This window comes from Hyalella azteca, unplaced genomic scaffold (assembly GCF_000764305.2).
Source record: "Hyalella azteca isolate HAZT.00-mixed unplaced genomic scaffold, Hazt_2.0.2 contig12579, whole genome shotgun sequence".
NCBI classification, from domain to species: Eukaryota; Metazoa; Arthropoda; class Malacostraca; order Amphipoda; family Hyalellidae; genus Hyalella; species Hyalella azteca.
In genome coordinates this window covers 125,214-148,213 of record NW_025942534.1, presented here as the reverse complement: position 1 = coordinate 148,213, position 23,000 = coordinate 125,214, and the positions used below count along the sequence as shown (strand labels likewise).

The 23,000-nt window shown below is 40.1% G+C and overlaps 2 protein-coding genes across 3 annotated transcripts; one reads left to right on the top strand and one right to left on the bottom strand.

The window, feature by feature from the left end:
- Positions 1–548: 548 nt before the first annotated feature.
- Positions 549–21,523, bottom strand: LOC108669902. The gene is made up of 5 exons (XM_047883316.1): positions 21,379–21,523; positions 18,974–19,039; positions 17,486–18,461; positions 995–2,585; positions 549–729 (listed from the first exon to the last, which is right to left on the bottom strand). The coding sequence occupies exons 2-5, from the start codon at positions 18,995–18,997 to the stop codon at positions 549–551; spliced, it is 2,772 nt and encodes a 923-aa protein (XP_047739272.1). The 5' UTR covers positions 18,998–19,039; positions 21,379–21,523.
- LOC108669911 (glycolate oxidase 3) lies at positions 3,827–17,303 on the top strand. Of its 2 annotated transcripts, none has more exons than XM_018157353.2 (10): positions 3,827–4,096; positions 4,497–4,632; positions 5,405–5,556; positions 5,773–5,893; positions 6,205–6,339; positions 6,556–6,690; positions 16,006–16,138; positions 16,262–16,378; positions 16,502–16,613; positions 17,018–17,303. In XM_018157353.2, the coding sequence occupies exons 1-10, from the start codon at positions 4,048–4,050 to the stop codon at positions 17,083–17,085; spliced, it is 1,158 nt and encodes a 385-aa protein (XP_018012842.1). In that variant the 5' UTR covers positions 3,827–4,047; the 3' UTR covers positions 17,086–17,303. The 2 variants fall into 2 exon arrangements, with proteins under 2 accessions (XP_018012842.1, XP_018012839.1); XM_018157350.2 differs by lacking the exons at positions 3,827–4,096; positions 4,497–4,632; positions 5,405–5,556; ... (1 more) ...; positions 6,205–6,339; positions 6,556–6,690 and adding exons at positions 12,011–12,544; positions 12,961–13,096; positions 13,416–13,567; ... (1 more) ...; positions 15,120–15,254; positions 15,550–15,684.
- Positions 21,524–23,000: the final 1,477 nt, after the last annotated feature.

The following is a 23,000-nucleotide window of genomic DNA, read 5'->3' as shown; positions in this document are numbered from 1 at the left end:
ATATTAAGCAAGACTCAGCAAGAATCATATGCTTCCATGAAAATGAACAAAATACTAACCTGCCTTCAAACATTTAACCGGTCCTTACTTCGTACTTTAATTTAATGCATCAAGACATTGAATCTAGAAGTAAAAACTTTCTAGAGTTTGATCCTGCTAATGAACGATAAAATTTATACTCGGTCAACATATAATGAAGATGAACTCAGTCAATACGACTTCAATTCAATAGACTACCTCTCAGACAAATAATTCTAGGGAAAGTATAACGTCAAACGAGTCTTGTTTAGTAGAACGAATACGTCAACAAATTTCATAAATCTTTGCTCGGAGTGGATTTCTTTTTCTGTGATTTATCATAATGAGGGTTGTCAATAAAAAGACCGGGAATTGTAGGATGAGGGAGTTGCTTCGACATCCTGTCGATGTGCTGTTCATGAACAATGTCTTCACTTGCGTCGTCATGGGCGGCGTCCACAGAGAAGCGTCGAAAAGGCCATGCTTGTTCATAAACATATAGGGACTTGTTTGTAGCGATAGCATGAGATTTACGAGGTTTTGGTATGGGTCCAGGGGAAGTGGAACTGCAGGATTCTGACACCGCCGAACGGGCTCGAGGCGACGGCAGAAGAGGCTGCCTCGTGGAGGACGAAATAGGTTCCGTTTTTGACACGGTTGATGCTCGCGAGGAACTCGCAGAAATATCGAGAGGAAGAGATACGTCTCTCACTGATGCCCCAGGAGTCCGGTTAAAATACTCATAGCTGCTTAGCGATGAAGAAGTAGAAGATGTTGGAAAACCATCGGAGGCAAAAGCTGTACCAAAAAACTTCGTTAATGATTCCGAGGTGGCATTTGAAGAACCAAAGGTTGAGGTGGAAGAATTAAAAGTGGCAGTTGAGGAGGGAGTAGTGTCAGCGAAAGAGCCGGAAATTAAGGATGAAAAACTAAAGGTATCAGCTGGAGCAGCAGAATTTTCTCTTGCTGAACCAACGCTGGTGGTTGTGAAACCATTAGTAGCAGCTTGACGCCTAAGACGCCTAGCGACGACTCAGACCGAACAACATGTAAATTTGCTGAAGAAGAGGCAGGCAGCGAAGGCACAAAGCTGTACATATCCCCAGCCGCTCGTAGCGCCTCCACTGACACCGGCGTCGAAGCAGTGCTGGGCTTGAACGGGATCAAGTGCTGGACAACAGGCATAGGCAATGCCTGGTACTGAAAAATCGGGTAGCCAAGGAAATTCTGCTGATTGACCTGATTGACTGCATTATAGTGTTTATTCGGATAATAGAGGGGCTGGGGCGCGTTAGACCGCACCATTTGCATCTGTTGCTGATAGAAGAAATGTTCGTGCATTTGCTGCAATTGTTGTTGACGTAAGAATTGCTGCATCTGATATTGCTGTAGTTCTTGATAACCCTGGTTTTGCTGAAGCAACACACGCACGGCATTCAGTTCACTAGTAACTTGTTCCAGCTTTTGCTGAACATCTTTTAGATCTGCAACATTAGCGTGGTTCTCAGGATCATGGCATGGAACAGAAGACTCTGTATTCGAGGTTGCGTTTTCACTATTTCCCGTGTCTTTTTTAATGGAGGGAACATTAAGAGTCGCCGTTGCAGTATGGGCAGATGATGACACAGGTATAGACGCATCAGCAGCTGTAGGAGTCACATAACGGCAAGTATTGGCAGCCGCAGAGTCTCTCAAATATGAACAAGATGAAGATTTCACATCGATGCCGTGGCAAAAAGAGGCAGCCGAACTTCCAGAGAGAGAGCTGACACCAGCCGAATAATCAGTGTCAGGCGCTGAGGAACCAACGGGCAGATGAATATTGTAACGAGGTAACGACGGTGCCAAAACACGAGCTGCAGTTGAGGACATGTAATTCATATTGACGTACGGCGCTCCGTATAATGTAGATCTAGGATCAAGCTCGACAGAGTTCAATAGTGGCCCGTAGGCAGCGCCGCGGGGCACGTGATATTTTTGTATGGAGGAGAAAGGCATCACGAGAGCTCCATGAGAAAGTTGATCAAAGTGCGGAGTTGCTTGCCTCAGTTCCTCGGCGTTCTTGGCACGAATTGTCACGCAAATTTTACCCTCGTCGACTGAAGGCCCCGAAGCTTGAGAACAAGCCACAAAATTTGATTTTGAAACGAGACTCTGAGCACCGGAAACGTCACTCGAGGAAGGTTGATCCTTGTTTTGCGGGCAGGACTCAGATTCATTGAGTGAAGTTTCGTTCACGAAAGTGTTTTCGCTTCCTTTATCGTCACAGGATTTCCGACTTGAAGTACCATTTCCACAAGAAGAAGGAATCACACACTCTGAGGTTGGAGTAGTTGATTGAAGGATGGAATTCTGATCTCGAGTAGTTTTGATTCCGTCAGCGACACTACCAACAAGAACTTGCGTTTCATCAACAGAATTGCCAACAGTCGGCGATGAGTCAATAACTTCAGCAGTCGAATTCAATTCTGGAGCATCAGAAGCATTTACGGTTTCATCACTTGGTTTCAGAGGGAACGAAGTATGGCTTCGTTTAGTCTCCGCACCCGCCGAGGAAACTTGGCGATCTGCAAAAAAGAATCCGGTCAACATGGCATAAAATCAAACAAAAATTCCCAAATAATACAAGACTTCATTTAAATCATCGAATGAACTAATACCAGAAGCAAGAACTTTAAATTGTTAAATGGTTCTATCACCAGGAGAGGTTCATTAATTTATCGAAACGAATGAAATGATGCACGTAAGATCGATGATACCATGTTCCGCACTCAAATGTGTTGCTCCATATCGAGATGAATATTAATCATCATAATATAATGCACGTAAGATTAGGGAACCATGTTCCGTACTCAAATGTATTGCTCCATATCAAGATGAATATTACTGAGCACTCATGATTTGGCTCGTGCTACTCCTATATATAGTGAGGTTTGCTCAGCGAAGCGACTCGGAAAGAACCACGCCGTCTGAATTAAAAAATACCGTTCTCATAAATAAAAACCAATAACAACTAATCGTTGTTATAATTTAAATCTTAACGGGAAAAGTGAATTATTAGAACGTAAAAATTCTATCTTCGTTATTGTAACATTATTATTCACAGCTGTAGAATATAAATATCTGCCATGCAACAATTTGAAAACATCATAGAGAAATTCTATCAAGTCGAAATATTTGGAGACTTAAATAACTAATTGAGTGAATAAAACTGCTTCTTCCTCATAATTTTTGAAGTTCAAAGAGGATACGTATGGTAATAGGTGACAGCGTGCTAAATTATATGATGATAAATGAGATGATGACCGTCCAAGCCCATATTATGTAGTGTTGCAACATGTGTTGCATATAACATTTAACATGTATTTAACTAGTAGCGCAACGTATTTATTTCTAAAAACACAATTTATAAAAACATTTTTGGCATCAATAGGTAGGTTCACGACGACCAAACAGCGCTGCTAGAACCTGACTAAATAGCGATGCTGTAAAAACAGTTGGCTTAGCAACAGACCTAGACCCGTTCCCAGGGAGAGCCTGTTCCTTCTCTTGGCCGACGCTCGTCAATAGACTGGGCCCGTCATCTCAATTGTTGCAGTAGCTTTTACTGCAATCAGATGTTATTTTGATACTAACATTTGTTATATTAAATGCAACGAACACTTTTTTGCTTCCACTTAGGACTAATCTTAACCGTGATCCTATAAAACTGGTTACGCAGAATTTCAGCAACAACAATTCGTTAATCATCGCGAACCTATACGAGTATCCATAAATACATACGAAGCTGACCCACGATGANCTGCGGACGCCTTGAGAGTTGGGTGATAAGCTTTAGTAGCTCTAGTCATCGTATCTGAGCGAGGTGCACTAAGAACGCTTCATAATAACGAATCGAATTGAGGTAATGTCAGCCAGGCCGCTCCATGTGAAGGTACGAGGTTTTTAAAGTGTGGTTTACGACAAAGTAGTGTATACAAGCCCAACATCTGCGCAGGTTTTCTCTAACGATCAAGAAAAAACAACAAAATGGACAAGACGATCACTGAAGGAGCGGAGTCACTCAAAGAGGAGCCAGGTGAATGCATTTATTTGATTAATGATAATCGAAGCCTCTATTTTTCCCAGTATTATAATCTAATAAAATTTAAATCAAATGGCGAAGACACGGTAACATCACGCAGAAAAAATTGGTAACTGAATTATTAAATAACGAAGTGAAAGTCAAGATCATCACAATTGGGTCAGAAATGCTTCATCGCAATAACACTTTCCCATAAATTTGTTGTTTTTTGCGGGTACAGAAATAAAGCAATTTAACCCGGGCACAAGTTCATCCAATTCGTCTACTATTCGAATTGAATATTGTCCTATATAAAGATCCTCATTCGTTTCATTTCATTTATACGATTACTTGATTACGGATAGGCCCTGGTAAGGTAAATTATATTAAATACTTAGTAATTTCGTGCTTGCAGTGGACGGCAGGCTGGTATGCGTGCACGACTTCGAGACGGCGGCGGCCGCTAGACTGCCGCTCATGGCCCTCGACTTCTATAGAACTGGAGCGACTTCACAGGTCACGCTCGTCGAGAACCGCCGTGCCATGAGAAGGTATTATCACTTGACTAGAGTGAGAATAAGTGACACTAGGGTTTCTTTGAGTACTGAAAACCATGACCACAATAGTGTAGGTCCAATGAGAAGGTACCAATTAGGCTAAGTAAGCCGAATTCTATAACACATATAATTTATATACAAGACATCGTAACCGCAGTGCCATGAGAAGAATGTATATTAGTATTATCAATATACTTATTTCACAAAATTGTGAACATTAAACGTGCGATCAAACATAGAAACTCAATATGTCGTATACAATATCAATAATTATTGTGAACGGGTAACAACCTAACTAGTACATGCGAGTTAGGAACCTCACAAAAAATCCGTAACTAGATACTCTTTGTTTCAAAAACCCCTTCACACCAACACTTCCCAGCAGAAATACATTAGAACAAATTTAGCCCTTTAATCCGAAAGCGGATTACAAATTTGAACACAAACCCTACTTCGTGGCACACGCTGTTTTCCCGAACTTGTCAGTACCGCTCAAACTGCACCATAAGAACCTCTCTCGGCCGTCTTTGAGATTCATAATATGAAAAAAATTGCCATTATTGTAATATGAAACATCCGATCGCAAAGCTTAAACACAAAAATGAACAAGGTTTCTTAATATATTTAAAAATATATATATATTGCAAGCGAAAGAATCCAAAAATAGAGAATCTTCGTTAATTAAATACCGATTTCTTGTCAACAATTTATATGACTTAGATTCATGCCCATGAATGAACGTACAAAAATGAGACTCTCCTTGCAGATGGTACATCCTACCCCGCCTGCTGCGCGACGTGTCTACCCGCAGCCTCGGCACAAGCGTCTTCGGGCACTCGCTGCGGCTCCCAATAGCAATTGCGCCCACAGCCTTTCAGAAGATGGCTCATCCTATGGGCGAGTGCGCTTCAGCGTCAGGTGTGTCATCAACCAGTCCTTCATTAGACAAGTAAGAAGCGTGTCTCGAGACGACGATGAGACATTATTTGGCGACAGCTGGGAACTAGCACAAAAATTTTACTCGTTCATTTAGTTATGAATCTAAAAATAAAATATTAAATGGTGTTTTCAAGAAAATTATCAGAGAGAAAATTACTACCAAAACAGTTGACTGAAGTCATTTTACGCCCATAGCGGCAGGGCGCCACGGAACAGTGTTCACGCTGAGCACCGTAGCTACGAGCAGTATTGAAGAAGTCGCTCGCAGTGCGCCTAACACAATCAAGTTTTTCCAACTCTACATATACAAAGACAGGTACGAGTATGTCTAAGAATGTTCAAAAGTTAATTCTACATAATTCGAAACTCTAAATAAGTAACCGTTGAAAGAAATTTTTCTCTTTCAAAAGTCAACAACTAAAAGTCCTTTCTTTGTCATAGCTAATAGATATATTATAAATTCATTGCCCGTGAAAGTAGTACAAGATATGCACTTCCGATAACGGCAAGTTTAACAGTACTTCACCAAAAATATCCATAATCTCGATCGTGACCTACCTCCTTGCGTGTTTTGTCAAGAGGTAATATTTGGACGCACCAAAAGTATTACTGTTCTCTTGGTGTCAGGTCACTGACAGAGAAGCTGGTGAGGCGGGCGGAGGAAGCAGGCTTCAGGGCGGTCGTTCTTACAGTAGATTCTGCTACTGTTGGCATCAGAAGAGCTGACATTCGCAATGGCTTCACACTGCCACCTCACCTCAAGTACGTGGTACTCGATCATTCACGAACGCTTGAGTTCAGAAATGATAATGCTCCATCTTAAGTATTTCTTAAAGAAGGTTTAACTGGATCTTAGTAACATATCTTAAAATCCAGTCCCATACCTCAACAGAAGAATAAATATCTTTTAACATGCTATCAATTCATTGCCAACATCTTTCGGCAGACGCCACCTTTCTCAATTCCTACTCCACCTAGGTTAGCCAACCTTGACAGCACTTCCGACAAAGGAACTCTCAGTGACCGAGGAAACGGAGGCTCCAGCATTAACGAGTATGCCAAGAATAACTTCGTTGAAGGAATTACGAGGAAAGACTTGGCTTGGCTCATCAGGTGAGAAGTAGCGCCGACATAAAAATATAATTTTCCAGCAGAGTCCCATTAGATATGTGTTTTTTTCAACTTTCATCCATAAAGATATATATCGATGGTTACTTGCGTTTGTCCAAAGTAAAGAAAGGTACAAGAAAACCCCATTTTTACAAATTTAAACTACAGAGCTCGCACGCTGTGTTCTGTATCCACGAAATTTATAGCGCAACTGAAAGTGAATGAAGAACCATAAAGATACTGCTGATAAGCATTTGCATCACATCACAGTTCTACTACTTATTATGAATTAACTCTATATAACATAACTTTAATGCGCGCAATAAGCAGTTACTGTATATTTGACTTGATTGGTCATTGGCTGGATTGCGATGCCGTGGTTACTTAGTGACTTCCTGCAGGAGAGCAGGGAGTCTACCAAGTGATCGAGATCCTCAAGCGGGAGCTTGATAACGTCATGACAAATTCAGGTAATTCCTCAACACCTGGCAAATACGATAATGGCGACTTTGACGCAATCAACGTAATAATTTAATCATCATCGTTACGAAAAAGGTATTTTTTCAATAAAAGCTCTGTTGACTTCAACATTACTGCTAAACCGAGATAGTTGACAAGAATAAATACTAAAAAAAGGGAGAGTAACGGCCTATGCAAATATTGATGTCAATTGTACTCGAGTGTTAACTGTTATCTTACATTGCTCTGAGCGTGGATTGCTATGATAAGAGCAAAGCAATATTGTTCAAGTTCTCTTTTACACTCTTACAGCCCTCTTAAGGCTGCTGTGTCTTTTGGCATTTTTAAACATTGTTTCTTGTGCATTCCCAGATTATAAAATTGGGCCAAAATTTCAATTCATTGGGCATAGAATTTTTTTTTTTTTTTGAGCCAGTCGGAATGTTTCTCATTCCGAGAAGAACACCAACAATACAATGAAGTTAAATAATCCATCATCTTTGAGTAGGTATAAATTTCAAGTTTCACGTGTGCAGGCTGCAGGACAGTGGCCGACATCACCCAAGACATGGTCGTTAGAAAAGACGTGTACTCGAAGCTTTAGGATGCGCAGTAAGTCTATCAGCAACGTCGAAATAATAAATAATTCGATGCGGACTTTGAAATAAAAAAAATTAGGGCGGACAATTTTGCCAGCCTGGTCGATAATTACGAGTACAACAAGACAGCCGTTAATTAAAAGACCTCGAAAGTCGAAATCATTTCCTGCATGCTTTAATGTGACAGGTGTTACTGAAGAAACTTAGTGTGGTCCACGTTCGAGTAGGTGAGTCGTCTGGAGTTAAAAAACGCTTCCTATTAAAAGTTCAAAGACAATGAAGAAGCGATGTTATTTGTAACGCGAGAGCTTCTTAGCGGCAACTATAGTTCACAGCTCGACTACATCGGCTGCGGCCTTATGCTCGGCAGATCAACAGATTGGTTGTTACAAATTGGCGAGCACACTGCATATGTGCACATGCTAAGGCTGCCTTGATTGCAGTAAGAATCACTTTTTCGATGGTTATAAGATGTTTTGAAATTAATTATCACTTCCTTCCCTGGGATAGAACTATTCATCGAAGTTAAATAAACTTGCTATCTAACAACAAAGCCACGCTAACGAAAGTATTTCAAATGGTGACATTGGTAACGGGTGAAACATGAGGTCAGAGTCAATTATTTTCATAAAGCCTGCAGCGGATTCATAGAGAATGTTAACAGGCCGATTCATCTTGAAATTTTACAGTCTGAACTTGAACAGATTCAAATCACTTGTTTGCTTAAATCGCAAGTTAACCAGAAATTTAAAAGCAGAGACAATACCACAAAAATTCACTGATATCTTTGTAAGAGAAAACGTTTCGGAGTCCAGCTCCATCGTCAGTTCATAACACAAAATTCAGTTCAGAAGTTCAGTCCTAGAAACACAAATACAATCAATTAGTAAAGTATATGTAAAATGCACTGTTAGGCTTTAAAACAGAGAATAAATAAATAAGACATGAAATTAACGCTAGTAAACGACCTATCTATTTACTATTTCAAGAGGAAAGGAGCTAAAAGCTGCATTCAGACTAGGCTTCTGTTTGAATATATTGAGGGATTCTAAAATTCGTAGATCAGTAACACCGGATGCGGAAGCTAGAACTTCAAAATCACTATCAGATACAGAGGTGTTGCACTGCTCGGCATGAACAGGTACAGCAGAATGAGGTGGATGTGCAAGTAGGTTCCCCGTTTTATAACTCTTGCCCTTATGCTCAGCCAGCCTAGTATAGAAATTGCGTGACGTCATACCGACGTACGCTGATGCGCACTGGGCACACCTATATCTGTAAACTAGTGGTGATCACATAAGAACAGGTAGGGTATCTTTAAACCTGAAAAAAGGGCCGATTCTAAAATTGTTAACTAGCAACACATGAAGATTTACATCCAGAAGATTCAATAAACTTAGCAAATAAAACATTTGAATCCTTTGACATAGTCTCAGATGCGGGACCAAAGTAGGGAAAAGAAAAGTAAACAACTTTCCTACTGTCACACTTGGGTACAACTGCAGTATATTGCTTGGACATTTCAGAGTGCATGGCTAGGAGGGTAGAGCAAATGCGAAAGCCGCGGTTTATCAATGTTTGGATCCCATTTAATTTGAAACGAAAGGAACAAAAGCTAAAAAGCTGGTGCTTAAGCCAGTAAATGTCGATTTCTAAAAACAGAAGTTTGGAAACGGCCATTAGATTTGGTTACTTTGCAATCAAGGAAAGACAAGCCATTGTTTGATTGATTCAAACTCCATGGTGAATTTGATAGACTTATGTTGAAGATTAAGATCAAAGAAAAGGCATAAATGAGAGGGATGCTTAAAGATCAAAAAGTATCATCAACATATCGGTTATATAGAAAATTGGCTTAAAATCCAGAGGACAATTGGCCAACCATGTAGCCTCGTGAAAACACATGAAACTATTGGCAAATGTAGTGCCGAGTGGAAGCCCCATGCCCAAACCGTCAGTTTGTCTGTAAAACTAGCCAGCAAATACGCAAATTGAGTTTAGCACAGATAATTCAGGAAGAGATTTGAAAAAAAATTTAAAACCCATGACAAGGTTATAAACATCTTTAAACAATGAATTAAGATATCGATGGTTTCAGAAAGAGGTTAATTAATTAATTAAGAGGTCAATTAATTAAGAGGTCAATTAATTAATTAAGAGGTTAATTAATTAAGGTCAATTAATTAAAGAGGTCAATTAATTAAGTAATAGTCAATTCCTGAACATTGGTAAAACTCTTCAGGCAATTTACGAACCTGTAAGTGTTATCCACAGTGGGTATATAGGTTGGTCGAAAGACAGTTCAAAAGCGGAACCAAAAATTTTGCAAGTTTGAAAGTAGGGGTATTATAAGCAGCAAGAATTGGGCGGAATTGAAATTTCACATTGAAATCTGGTTGAAATGACACTTTATTTACGGAATAAGCTGTAAGAAAATATTTGCTCGCTAATTAAATTAAAGAAATCCCATACAGCGAAGGGTGTATAACTTGCTATCTACTCACTTAATTGCAATGAAGAAGTAGGACGAAAGTTTGCACGTATAGAGAGCAGCCGCGCGGCAATCTTGGCGATGTGGATGCACTCAGCAATGCTGGAGCTGTGACTTGAGGGCTCCTCGGATATACCAAGTGTAGCCATCACCTTCGGCATCGTTACATCCGAGGGAAGAACGTCTATGCACTCGCGGTATATTACTTTTATGTCGCACCACTCACGGCAGAATGAAGGTAGCTCACAATTAGTCTTTCCCTCGAGGAATTCTTGGAAATGCCAATTGCCCCATACCGTGATGAGAAAAGACATGGTTTACTTTCGGCCAGAAAGATGTGAGCATTTTCGACGTAGTGAACAGCAACTGAAGGTCGGCGTTATCCTAGCTTTTTCGTTAAAATTAATTTTCAGAATTGAATTTAATGGCGCTGGTTTTATGCCAAAAAATAGTAACGGGAAGTTCATGTCTTGTAAAAGCTTGATGACAAAGTATTGAAAGTGCTAGAACAACCATAGTCAAATTTGATATCCATGCCCGAAAGACAAAACAAAAAGTTTGATGACATAGTATTGAAAATACTAGAATAAACAAAGTCGGACTAGAAATTCATGTCCCGTAAGAGTTTAATTGCAAAGTACTAAAAAACGCTAGAATAATTAGTTAGTTTGTTTAGTGGCCAAATGTTTACTAGCGCTTCAGCTATTTAGCTATCTCGCACCGAAAGTCAAGATGAACATCACCAAAGAGATGGAAGGTCTCAGTTATCGAAAGTTTCTCAAATCAAATATCTTTCATCACCCACAAGGGGCGGAAGGTCTGAATTGTCCAGCCCGCTGAAGCTGGGTCAAAAGAAGCAGCGTTAGCATCTCAAAGAGACGAAGTGACAAGGTGGGACAGGTTAACAGCAACAGAAACGAAGACACTCGAACAAGAGTTCGCTTACACGGGACGTCGGCCGCCCGCACGACTCACGAGAGAGACAGAGAAGGGAAATGTAAGGAATCCTACCTACATAATAACTTAATGTAAAGAATCCTACCTACACAATAACTTAACCCCACAACTGAGACCTGCAGACAGACACCGCGAGCTCAGCGGTGGGGCGCTCAGGAACAATCCCTCTAGGAGCGCAAAATCCCATAGGACTTCTAACGAGCACAGACACGCGTCAGAAGTCCCCCCTGACGGTAAACGCTAGAATAAGTATATAAACGTAAATTCTATTTCTTTGCATCAACTCTGTGGCTGCATAATAATCATTCAAAATCGCGTTATTGAAACTACGATTTTTTTTGTTTTTGTTGATCAAAAAAATTTCAACCACTCACAGATGTTACAAGCATAGGAATATCATCAGGAGCTTGACTTTAGATCATCCAGGGGTACATTTAAAGACATTTTTCCGATCTCTTATCGACAGCCAACAGCCAAATTCATTAAATATTGGTTGAAAGTGTCACTGCCACATCATGCACGTTTCGACATATTGTAGATTTCATTCAATATCCAAATATTAAGAATTCTAGACCAAAATTAATGATGGGCTTGTACATAAAAATCAAGCTGCTTCAACGTAATCTCTATTCTAATCGTGATTCATTGACGCATACGTTTGTAGAAAAGCTTAACTCAGGGCATGTTTTGCAACTATTTCTAATTGAAACAATTTCACATCGATATTCTGAACAAAACCGTCTTCAGAAATCCACGCTGCTCACAATATTTTATGCAAGTACAAGCCTCTGTAAGATGCGAGCGACAATAAACGACGCAGTAAAACCAGTTGGTCGGGAACAGTTGCCGGGAGAAGTCTCTGTCTTGAACACAAGACTGCGGGCTCATCCACAGCCAGAAAAACTAAATTGCGATAGCTTTTAATGCAATCCGACGTAATCGTGATAAAAGATACTGGTGATATCTAATTCGACTAATAACAACTTATTCAGCTCTCATTAGTCCTTTGGAAGCGAAAAACAAGTGATATGTCCCATGTGATAAGATACAAGAGCCAACTAATCTAGAGTGAGACCACAAACACAGAGAGTTGGAGGCGGTAAGCTCCAGGGTAGCCGAGTCCTTATAGTGAAGCACACTTGACTATGTTTGTGGAAAGTAATTAGCTGGAATAGCAGAGATTCCGAGTGCTGCGCCTTGGCGGAGTTTAACAGATGAGTGCAAAGAAAAGTTTTTGTACTAACAACCGAACTGAAGTTCCAAAGAAAACGAGAAGGTTATTAAAAATAAAAGGACAAAATGAAAAAAATGATCGCCGAAAAATCGAAGCCCAGCAAAGAGGAACCACCAGGTAAACGGTTTTATTCAAATTTAATAATGTTTACTATTTGTTATGGTATATATTAACGTATAAAAATCGCTCATATCCTACAGCAAGAAGCGTTTTCCCAGTCAATGTAAGTGCACAACTAAAAAAATTATTCTGAAATAAACACAACAGCTACACAGCGTTAAAATTAATTTTTCTTACCGTAACTTTAAGTAAAGGAAATTTAATTGAATTTGTAGAGCGCTCTTTGCAGGCAGTTTTTTATTCCAGAAATGAGAATCAGCAGCGCTCACAAAGTTATTAATGTGAACAACCTTTATATAGTACATCCTACATGGAGTAAATTTACACAGAAATTCTCAGTGCACGCAACGATTATATTATACTGGACGAATACAGATAAAGGTAGGATAGTAAGTAATTTCGGTTGCTTGCAGTGGACGGCAGGCTGGTATGCGTGCAAGACTTCGCGACGGCGGCAGCCGCCAGACTGCCGCTCATGGCCCTCGACTACTACAGATCAGGAGCAACCTCGCAAGTCACGCTCATCGAAAACCGCCGTGCCATGAGAAGGTAATCACTTGACCGGAGTGAGAAATGTGGTATTTTCTTATGTTGAGCAGTTAAAAATAATGACCAATATAGTGAAGCAATGAGGCTTACGTTAGCGGAATTCATATCACGCACGGTATCTAAGTTATATAAGACATCTCATTATCACCCGATTTGAAAATGCAGAAATAAGCTACGCACTTTGGCATCATACACGAACATGAAATGAAATGAACCCAGCTGAAGTTAGACGAATTCGTTCTGGTACAATTCTGGTATCCTCATTTGGCATTGACCAGACTTCATGAATGGACCTACAAAAACGAGACTATCCTTGCAGATGGTACATTCTACCGCGCCTGTTGCGCGACGTGTCTACCCGCAGCCTCGGCACAAGCGTCTTCGGGCACTCGTTGCAGCTCCCAATAGCAATTGCACCCACAGCCTTGCAAAAGATGGCTCATCCTCTGGGCGAGTGCGCTTCAGCGTCAGGTGTGTCATCAACCAGTCCCTCATTAGGCAAGTAAGAAGCGTGTCTCCCCATAACAATTGCACCTACAGTCTTTCAGAAGATGGCTCATCCTATGGGCGAGTGCGCTTCAGCGTCAGGTGTGTCATCAACCAGTCCCTCATTAGGCAAGTAAGAAGCGTGTCTCCCAATAACAATTCCGCCCACCATAGTCAGGTGTATGTGCTCTCGGTAACATATCAACAAGATACAACTTGCTTCAAATAGGTAAGATAATAGGTAATAACCAGACAATATGTAGGCTCCGGCATCACTCTCATATACAAACTCCAGTACCGGTATATAAAAAATAGATTCTTGAGAAGCTTTTCATAATTGTTGTAAAATATATAGTGATGTGGCACATAAATAGTGTGATTTTAAATAAAACTATCACATTTTTAACATGGGCCAATGAAAATGTAACTGCAAACCCCTGGCAAACTTCAATACCATTTGAAACTTATTCACTATAAAAGTCAATTTTGAGAGTGCATATAATCTTCCTTGATTGTTATAGAATTATTTTCTTAGGTATATATTAAAAAAACACACAAATTGCATCAAGTCAACATATTTGCTAACTTGGATTTCTAATGGAATAAATAAAATGTATTCTTCCTACTAAGTTTCAGCATTCAAACAGATCAAAGACGGCAATACGTGGATGTGACTGATGGAGTGACAATGGAAGAAATAGTCGATCATTGCGAGCAGTAATACTGATTAGTTGGAGTGGACACAGAAGGAATTTTATGGGATACATTAATGCAGGACGATATCGCAGGAACTTAGTTCATTTTGTAGCCACAAAAAGAGGATCTTCACTTGAAAGTCAATTGAACATAATGTTGTAGGAAATCATTTGAATTGTACCTATGGTACTTTCTATATTTCTTATGTATAAACTGTAATTAATGCAGTAATACTGCAACTGTAACCTGACTGTACTTGCACGACACAGCGGCTGGGCGCCACGGAACAGTGTTCACACTGAGCACCATAGCCACGAGCAGTATTGAAGAAGTCGCCCGCAGTGCGCCTAACGCAATCAAGTTCTTCCAGCTCTACATTTACAGAGACAGGCATGTATCTTAATATTGAAACCTTCCTTTTTATTGTTGGAAGCTCGAGGAATGATACTTCTATAGCCTGAAATTATTTCAACGCCTCAGAAAAATCATGAACTGAGAAAAAAAATCAAGTAAATTCTCAGATAATTCTCAACCAAATCCTATCACAGCGTCTACGAGCATAATAAAATATTTATCTTCGTTAAATATGATAAGAGTAATACATGCCCATAAAGGGAAAAAAGCTGGACAGTGATCATCTAAAATATTCTATTCGTCACCGTGACAACATAACGTTAGCGGTCACGCCTATTCCTGACTAATGTTCAAGCACCTTCTGTTCGTCACAGAGCGAGATAACGTTAGCGGTCACGCCTATCCCAGTCTAATGTTCAAGCACCTTCTGTTCTTGGACATCAGGGCCAGATAACGCTGGTTGTCACAACTATTCCTTCAAGCGCAGGTCGCTGACGGAGAAGTTGGTGGAGCGGGCGAAGGCAGCAGGCTTCAAGGCAATCGTGCTTACAGTCGATGCGGCAACATTTGGTATCAGAAGGGCTGATATTCGCAACAACTTCAACCTACCACCTCACCTCAAGTACGTGGCACCCAGAGTGTAATTCAATTTTAATAACGAACTGACTAGCTCAAACTAAAACATCTGAAACTAAATGAAGGTCAAACTGATAAAGAACAGTGCAAATGTCACTCCCTCATTAACCCTACAGTGGACGCGTGGATTACAAATGTAATACCGTAAATGCCTACGAAAATCGACCGTAACTAAACCGACCTAAAAGGCGACCAATCTGGTCAGTTTTTTGCAAGCGGCCACTGAAGGGTTTAATTCAAACAGGGACCAATGCCTAAATTTTAATTCATTTCCAACCAAGGTTGGCCAACTTTGAGAGCACTTCAGACGAAGGAACTCTGGGTGACCGAGGGACTGGTAATTCTGGTATCAATGAGTACGTCAAGGACAATTTCGATGCCGGCATCACGTGGCAAGACCTGAAGTGGCTCATCAAGTGAGTATGTGGACAACAGGAAACGGAGCACTTGGTTAATGAGAGAGCAATTAAAGACATTGACAAAATATACGCGCATATTGTTCAAGTTATTAGCTATTTACTTCGAAAAAAAGCAATTATTAACCTTTGCAAAGAAATTGCCAACTCAAAAACGGCACGCTGGTTGATAATGACCAGCATCTTGACAAATTACGGTGTTCATTCTCAACGCTAAACCTAGCATGTAATGCACGACACATTAAACAATTTTCGTTTTGAACCTGAAATTGTGTGATAAGATTTGCGATGCCGTGGTTACTTAGTGACTTCCTACTGCAGTGTGACGACGCTGCCTGTTGTGGTGAAGGGGATCCTGACTTCGGCTGACGCGAGCCTCGCTCTACAAGCTGGAGTAGCTGCGGTGTGGGTGTCAAACCACGGCGCACGCCAGGTCGATGGCGTTCCCCCTACGGTGCGCCTTTCATAATGCCTTTTACACATCAATGATCCTAGCTAAAGTTATAAGTTACTTCAATAATTCCTCGTATATCTTTTAATTATGATCTTATTGACGTTGAACGTGTCCGGCGCGCAGATCGAAGCCTTGCCCCACGTGGTGGCAGAGGTAAACGGCCGGTGCCCGGTGTTCGTGGACGGCGGCTTTACTGATGGATCGGACATTTTCAAAGCTCTGGCGCTGGGAGCATCTCTCGTAAGTTATGGAAAATATTATATTTTCTCTATTGAACTATCTTCATTTGTTACGTTGATAAATTGTCAGCAAAGAACGGGATGAATAATGCGTAATTACTCAAGTAGTACGAATTTTGTCAAGGTTTTCATTGGTCGACCGGTGCTGTGGGGACTCGCGTGCGCAGGAGAGCAGGGAGTCTACCAAGTGATCGAGATCCTCAAGCGGGAGCTTGATAATGTCATGACAAATTCAGGTAATTCCTCAACACCTGGCAAGCATTTGACGGAGCCAGTAGGGTCATATAAATATCTAACGTAGAGAAAAATAATGATATGCCCCACAGAGATTGGGCTTGTGTGCGCGATAAGCGAGAAGAAACTAGAGTGCGGACCGGTTTCCGAGTATTGATTCCGAGTAGGTTAGGCGTAAGTTGCCGGACAACGTGGACGTTGAGAGATTCTTCATGTTGATTCAAATTCAAATCATTTCAATATAGATTTAATTATTTGATTTAAAATTAAATAACGAATACAAATTCATTGAAGCAAAGAGTACCTATACGTTATGCGTGAATAAGATTAGGAAAACAAGAACCTATTAAAGTAAATAGAATGACGGTAGAAATTTTGATCTTATGTCTTCCCTCAATTGCGACAGGCTGCAGAACGCTGAGCGACATCACCCGAGACATGGTCGTGCGAAGAGACCAATTCTCGAAGCTGTAGCAGATAACATGGGCACCACCGCATCGAATTAATAAATATTACAATGAAAAGATTGTTTGCTGTGAAAACAAAAAATGCAATGAAGTTCTGTCAACATATAGAATTAGAAAGTTTAGCAGTGAGATAATTATGCTGCGCTTTATGTTCCCCGGTTGAATTTATTTTGTTCGAGAAAATAGTTAATGTTATATCTCAAGCAATAAAATGTTAGAATGATGCACCGGAGTAGCATGAACACCTGATTAAAGTTTATGCATATGTTGCATAGGACAATTTTTGAAGTGGATAATAACACGATCTATTCAGAGTGAGCTGCTGTGAGCAGAGTGTACAAGCTATGGTGAATATTTCGAAGAATTGAAAGAGAAAACAAGCAATTAATAACAAACTATTTACTCACCTATCTCCAATGAAAAAGTAGGACGAAAGTTTGCACGTATAGAGAGCAGCCGCGCGGCAATCTTGGCGATGTGGATGCACTCAGCAATGCTGGAGCTGTGGCTTGAGGGCTCCTCGGATATACCAAGTGTAGCCATCACCTTCGGCATCGTTACATCCGAGGGAAGAACGTCTATGCACTCGCGGTATATTACTTTTATGTCGCACCACTCGCGGCAGAATGAAGGTAGCTCACAATTAGTCTTTCCCCCGAGGAATTCTTGGAAATGCCAATTGCCCCAAACCGTGATGAGAAAAGACTTAAGGTTTGTTGTCGGCCAGAAAGATGTGAGCATTTTTGTCGTAGTGGACAGTAACTCAAGACATGTGTATTCCAACCCCTCGTCTTTGCAGTTATCTTCAGATGGCAATTCGAAAGTGGGTCTCTTTTCACCGATTTCATTGGTGACAAAATCATCTTGATCAGGAAAATTGTCCACCAGATCTCCGAGATTAGATATACATTCGGAGCTTGATGTCAGTGGACTAGCTGTGCTAGAAAGATCATCATCGAATGCCGCATCAGCAAAGGGTTCCATGTTGATAAACTCAACTCCGTTGGTGTTTTCTTGCTTCAACTCTCGAATAATACGCTCATCGGGTGAAATGGGTGAATTTTTCCCACCTTCATTATTCATAGAAAGCCTCACCCATAAATCGAAGGTTTTAATGACATTTTGGATGGAGTCAGCTGCTTGAACATTACTATTGCATCGAGAGAATGTTTTAGAAATATTTTTGTGATCATTAGGCAGACAACCCCATTCATGAAACATTGACTCTACTTGCAAGCTCTCACAATTGAGGATTAGAGCCACCATTTCAAGAAAATTCTCGGAGCTGTCACTTGTTCTGTGGTTCTCAAGTGGAGCCTTAAAAGTGTTTACATTGACAACAAGGAAATGACTGAAGTCTGAAGGGGCAACCATTTCCTCAACCTGAAATGCAAAAGTATGCATTAAAATACAATAATATTTTCAACAAAAAATATACTTTAAAAATGTAAAGACAGAAAGACAATCAGTTCTGTGGTATCAAAGTGTCTACGTATGTCAAGTTAACCATAAAGAGAACAAAAATAAGAAAACACAAATAAATAAAATATTCCTCACTGCCATAGATGGCATGCAATTATGAGTAACACAACTCTGACTTTCCAACAAAAATATACACAATTCATAGCACAGCCTGTGGGTTGTCTAGGTCTATAGCATACGTAATATGAAGATATTGATATCACCAAAAAATTACTTTTTAACTTTGACTGAAATGGATTTTTAAAGATTCTTCATTATAAATTTCCATATTTCCACAAAAAAAAATAACAATATTGATAAGATAATTATTATTATTAAGATTATAGGCATATATATTCACTTTAGAAAGATGCAATAATTTTTAGCTGCTATGGAGATCCTGTCAACATATATTGCATGCTACTGGACTACACCTTAACATGAGCAGAGGTGGCCATGCTTCCATTGAGATGATACACTCACTCCACACTTGATCCAATCTGAAAAGGCAGATATAATTAATAATTGCAATGTTTTGATTTTCAAAGTCAGTTTACTGGCACACCAGGTTTCAAAAAAAGGCCTCAAAATAATTAAAAATCATTTGAAAGATGCCACAGGTACATGAGAGAAGTAAGTAGGCAATAAATATTACTATGACTTCCTGCAAGAATTTCCCCAATCCTCAGGATAGTGACAGATACAGGGGAGTGCCACATGCTTCCTGCATTTGGGTAAGAAGTTAAATATCACTATACCCGGTGATCACTATACCCGATGATCACTATACCTGGTGATCACTATACCCAGTGATCAATATACCCAGTGATCATTATACCTGGTGATCATTATACCCGGTGATCACTATACCGGGTGATCATTATAACCGGTGATCACTATACCCAGTGATCATTATACTTGATGTTCACTATACCTGGTAATCATTATACTTGATGTTCACTATACCCAGTAATCATTATACCTGGTGATCGCATTTCTTGAGTATATTTCTACTTGAGTATTTGAGTGCATTTCTTTTCCATGCTTTATGAGTCCATGGTGGAATTCCAGGAAGTGGTTGGTCATTTAGCTCCACCACAATAACACTTGATGCCAGGGGGAGTAAAATTTGAGGGCAGTGCAACAGTGGTATATAATTCTTGAGGAAATGGCAATGATCCAGGGTGCAGAAAGTTGGTGAATATCAAAAGATTATTGGCGATGCATCAACAGCAAAATTTACACCCTCAGAAGATCTTGCCAACACATTTGGATTAAAATTTTTACATTTTCAAAATTACCTACTTTGAAATTATTGCAAATCTGGAAGACCTCAAGCACACACAGTAAGAATCCAGGTACATCGGATGGATCAGGATGGATCTTGAAAATGACGACGGATCTTGAAAATGGCTGTTGATGCTTTAGGCTAAAAATCCATATAATGGCATTTGGCAACTCTGCTTGCACCCTCTGCACCCTGGGCAGTGATTTGAGTACTGGGACACTGTAGTGCACTTGTCCAGGGCGTGTGCACCTATTTCGGCAGGCACACTCCTAAATTAGATAGGTAGGGTAAACGCGGTATATTCCGACACATTAAGGATTAATGACTATGGCAACAAAAGGAGTTATTTTGTAGACTAAATTGAGACATTTGTTTAAATATTGAATACTAAAATAATAGTAATTCTGTGAGAAGGCTCAAGCCTCAAGGTCTCCAAAATCCAGTTAAGGGTCAACTGCTTTCCTGTGTAATTCCGTGAGAATTGTAAATTATGGTACTAAGTACTGAGTAAGTAGTAAGTAAGTATGGTAGTCCTTTTAGTTTTCAATTTTCATCACCATGATCACCTTGAATTTCCAGTTGGGGCTAAAGTGAGTGCTGACTGGCAACTGCTAATGACTTGTGTGGGCCGGTGGTCACTGTGGAAGTGTGGTGTGCATCATTCTGCGCGCGGAATGATGATTTACATTAAGCAAGTGATTGATTCACTCTATTTCATCACTCGACACTCTGCAGTCTGCACTATTTGTATTAGATAGCTTTTAGGCTTTTAGGCTTTTATCTGTATTAGATAGCTAACTATCTGTATTAGATAGCTAACTAGGCTATAGAAGTATAAGTTAAATCTTGTGAAAATTCTTATAGTCTTGTTTTAAGCATTTTTATCTAACAACTTTTATACCTACTCCGGGCTACTTTTTCAATAGAATGCAGTTATACAGACTCATTGCAGAGGAGATATGCATTGTTTTAGTGGTAATTTTATAACATAGGATAATGAAAACCCTTTCTTTACAATTTACATTCTGCAAAATTTCCTGAATTTGTTCAGCCACAGCTGCACAGTATTCCATTAATAATTTGTTTGCCTGGAATGCCAATTTGCCAAATGCCTGCTACTGCTTTGCCACTTCAGCATCTGAAGCAGTGAAGCTTTTAATTACCTATTACATCCTTGCCCCTTGGGCGAGTTGGGTGGTTGGGCCCTTAAAAGTATGGAGATTTGAGTTTGGACCTTTACTTCTTGAGGCTTTTCAGTCTTCCCCACCAACTTTGGATGTGTTTGGAATAAACATGCATGTTGCATCCCATCGCAATGATCGCATGAATAGGTATGATGATAGCAGACTAGCAGTTGCCAGTTATTCGATAAGGCTCCTCAAAAACAGCAACACAAACTTGTTGCTGAATGTTCTCTGTCAACTATTCAACATACCCAAAATCAAAAGCCAAAAACATTCATTGCCTCAACAGCCGGGCAGGTTGGCAACCGGCTACACATACAACAGTTACAACTTACCTAACTAATTAGCCTCGAAACAGTTGGCTCACCTAATGTCCTCAACCTACAACATTTGAACCTCAACGCAAGGCTCAAGCTGACTGCGTCACTCACTTCTATGTCAGTGCGTGTGTGAAACTGAATCAGTGAATGAGTGAGTGAGAGCGTGGACTCGAACTCCCGATCTAATCTAAACACCCCCGTCCCACATCACCCAAGTACTTAAAAAACAAGTTGCATAGGCATATAAAAATTTTAAAATAATACAGAGGCCTCTTTAACAGTACCAGTAATACTGACCATGCTCACCAAATCATTTAAAAGGATGCCAAGTAACTTTTTTCAACACCAACTCTCCCACGGATAAAAAAAACACTGTCAACCAAACGGGTTTAGACGTGTTAAAACGATGTTCAAAAGTTTAAAACTCAAATTTAACGATTTAGTGAGGGATTTTATTTAAGTATTTACCGTGAACCTTTGCATTCAATTTTTATTTATTGAATGATAGCATATATATCATCCATCACTGAGGCATCACATAGTATTTGTAGCAAACGAAGACGTTTTGTTGACCTTCCTTCTTGATCCTGCCAGAGGCCAGCTCTGCCATCTTTCCGCTTGAATTCATATTCTTTTGCGTTGGCATGCACTACATACACTACAAGGCATAGCAGCTAATGAAGTCGAGTACCTTCTCTGGCAGCCAATGAAGCCTTACCCGTGGTTGAATTAACCATGGCCTTACCCACTAAGGCTGGAGAGTTGGTTCTTGAACCGGTTTAGTTCCATGGCTTTTTTAATAATAATAGCGGTTTCAGCGTTTATTAGGCCGTAGGCCTGTCGCCGATTCTTAACATCGAAGAACATTCGCAGCATTTTGCTGTCTCGAACTCGCAATTCGCTGCTTCAATTTTGCTTTGCTTAACCGCCCGGCCTCCTCGCCGATTCTGAACCGAGTTATGCGTGCCAGAGTTGAAAATTAAGTTAGGTTTTCCGTATCAAAAAAAAAATTATTGATGAAAAATTTTGAAAAAAATACCCTCCGCAGCGTACTGATATTATCTACTTATATTTCAAATTTGAAGAAAATCCGTCCATTATTGACGGAGTTATGCGTGCCAGAGTTGAAAAAGATGTGTATAAGAGACAGCTTCTAGGAGATAATCGGCCAACGCACATGTAGTTTGGTTATACAATGTTTTTTTTCATTGACACAACCTGCAAGAAATGTCCAAACTGCCACAACGACAACCGCATACTAGCTGCAAACCATCCGTACCATCAACAAAAATACAATACAAAGTGTAATCAGCACAATTATTCAATCAAAAACAAAATAAAACAAATAAACATACCTAGAAGCAATCAAACAAAGAAACATACCTATTCATAGCCTGCCGCGGACTGACTGGACACTATTAACACTGACAGCAATAATACTCGAAGCACAAATCGCCAGCCTCTCCCGACAGGACGAGTGGGACAGTATTGAAGATGTCTCTTATACACATCTAGATGTGTATAAGNCTAGACACAGCTTCTGGCAGATCGTGTATAAACGCAACCAATAAAACAGGCCAGAGAACGCTTCCTTGTGGCACGCCGCTGCGCACTGAAGCACACACAGTCTGATATGGTCCCATTAATATTGGCACGTTGTTGTCTCCCT